Source organism: Mastomys coucha, chromosome X (genome assembly GCF_008632895.1).
Source record: "Mastomys coucha isolate ucsf_1 chromosome X, UCSF_Mcou_1, whole genome shotgun sequence".
NCBI classification, from domain to species: domain Eukaryota; kingdom Metazoa; phylum Chordata; class Mammalia; order Rodentia; family Muridae; genus Mastomys; species Mastomys coucha.
Window position 1 is genome coordinate 105,869,903 of NC_045030.1, and position 1,514 is coordinate 105,871,416.

The 1,514-nt window shown below is 45.3% G+C and overlaps 1 protein-coding gene across 9 annotated transcripts in view; it reads right to left on the reverse strand.

Annotated features, from left to right (window-relative positions):
• Positions 1–1,514, reverse strand: part of Atrx (ATRX chromatin remodeler) — a 139,114-nt gene that overhangs the window by 137,123 nt on the left and 477 nt on the right. For 5 of the 9 annotated variants that reach the window (XM_031366380.1, XM_031366379.1, XM_031366377.1 and 2 more), the window contains exon 1: positions 1,347–1,435. The exons of the other annotated variants lie outside the window; for them this stretch is intronic. In XM_031366380.1, coding sequence (XP_031222240.1) covers positions 1,347–1,402 — 56 coding nt within the window. In that variant the 5' untranslated portion in view covers positions 1,403–1,435. Of the gene's footprint in view, positions 1–1,346; positions 1,436–1,514 lie in introns of those variants that run through there. 9 annotated transcript variants of the gene reach the window in all.

Consider the following 1,514-nt stretch of genomic DNA (forward strand, 5'->3'; position numbering starts at 1 on the left):
GGGGGGGGGATAGGTCAGTTGGAAGCATGCCTGCTTAATATAGAACAAAAGTTCTGGGCTCAACCTGAAACCTAGCAGGTGACAGCTGTAATGCCAGCTCTGGGACGTTTGTGATTATCCTTCAGTCCAAAGACAATTTGGTTTACATGGCTCAAAAAGAAGGAAAGAAAAGATGAAAATCCAAATACAACCTATGTAATTTTGCATTTTGAGACACTCCTAGGATGTTGACCAGGCTGGTCTTAAATTTCCTCAGCCTCCTGATAGGTACAAGATACAGGCAACACCTGTTTTCTGTTTGGAGATTTTTTAGTTTTGAGTCGGGCTGGCTTCAAATCCTTCAGTATCCAGCTTCACCATCCACAAAGGATCAACTATGGTTTTAAATACAGACAACTAAGAAATGAAGTAAAATCTAGAAGTCATATTGAACTGTAAGGTAGTCCGTTCAAATAAATGAACATGAGTGCCTGGTATTAACCAGCCAATACTGCTCAATATTCCATTGGGGAAAAAAAGATTTGTTTTACTTGGGTCAGTTAACACAAATTCATAAAGGAAGGCAATGATCTTTACAACTAAGGGCCTGTATTTTATAGAACTGAGGTATATTTTCCTTAAGTAAAGAGAGCATCTATACGCTGTTTGTTAAGGTAGAAAATAATCGGATATGCTCGTTGTCAAATTCTACAACCTAAAGTGCTCAAAATCATGCTGTCTTAGTCACTCAACGGCACATTTTGCCAATTACAGATGTAATTATGATCCATGCTACCTGTAATTTTGTTTTGCCACTAGGCACCAAGCTTTCACCCCATCGGTGTAGAAAAATCACTTAATTCAATCTTGGGATGAAAGGTCAAATATCAAACTGCCTAAAAAAGCAAGGAATCTGCATAAAAGCGGTATCCATTGCAGATTAAGTACTCCAAACAGTCAAGAAGCAAATCAGACACGCGTGGAAAAATAGCCTGAACCTAATAAACGGATTTGATCGCTAACATAAGGCCTGGGCTCTCTTCTACCTTCGCAATAAATCTTCTGGTGAATCCCCGTTAACCGGCTCCTCATGCCTCGTGGAACAAATAACTAAAAACATGATCTGACTACTTCACGGAATGTGTCCCCAACCACAGCGGGGAAAACAACAGAAGTCCCGTTAAAAACCGGACTTCGCGGCAAAGTAGTCTGCCGCTGTTCTCAGAAAGCAAAAAGCCGGCATTAGCCGGCCCCTCTCCGCCTCCGCTGCCCAGGAGGAATCCCAAGATACCCTCCAGGATCTGAAGCCGGGGTTCGGGTGGGGGAAGCTAAGACACCTTTTTGAGGCACCTTCCCGGCCCTCCTACCTCTGAAGCTCCGAGACTCCCAGAGCCGCCGGAGGACTTCCAGTGGAGGCGACCATTGGGGTTCGCTAGTCCCAGGATCTCACTTCCTCCCGCCGCCCCTCCCCCTCCTCCCCCCATCTCCCTTCTCCCCCTTCCTCCCCCCTCCTTCCCCAAGCAGTCGCTAGGCCC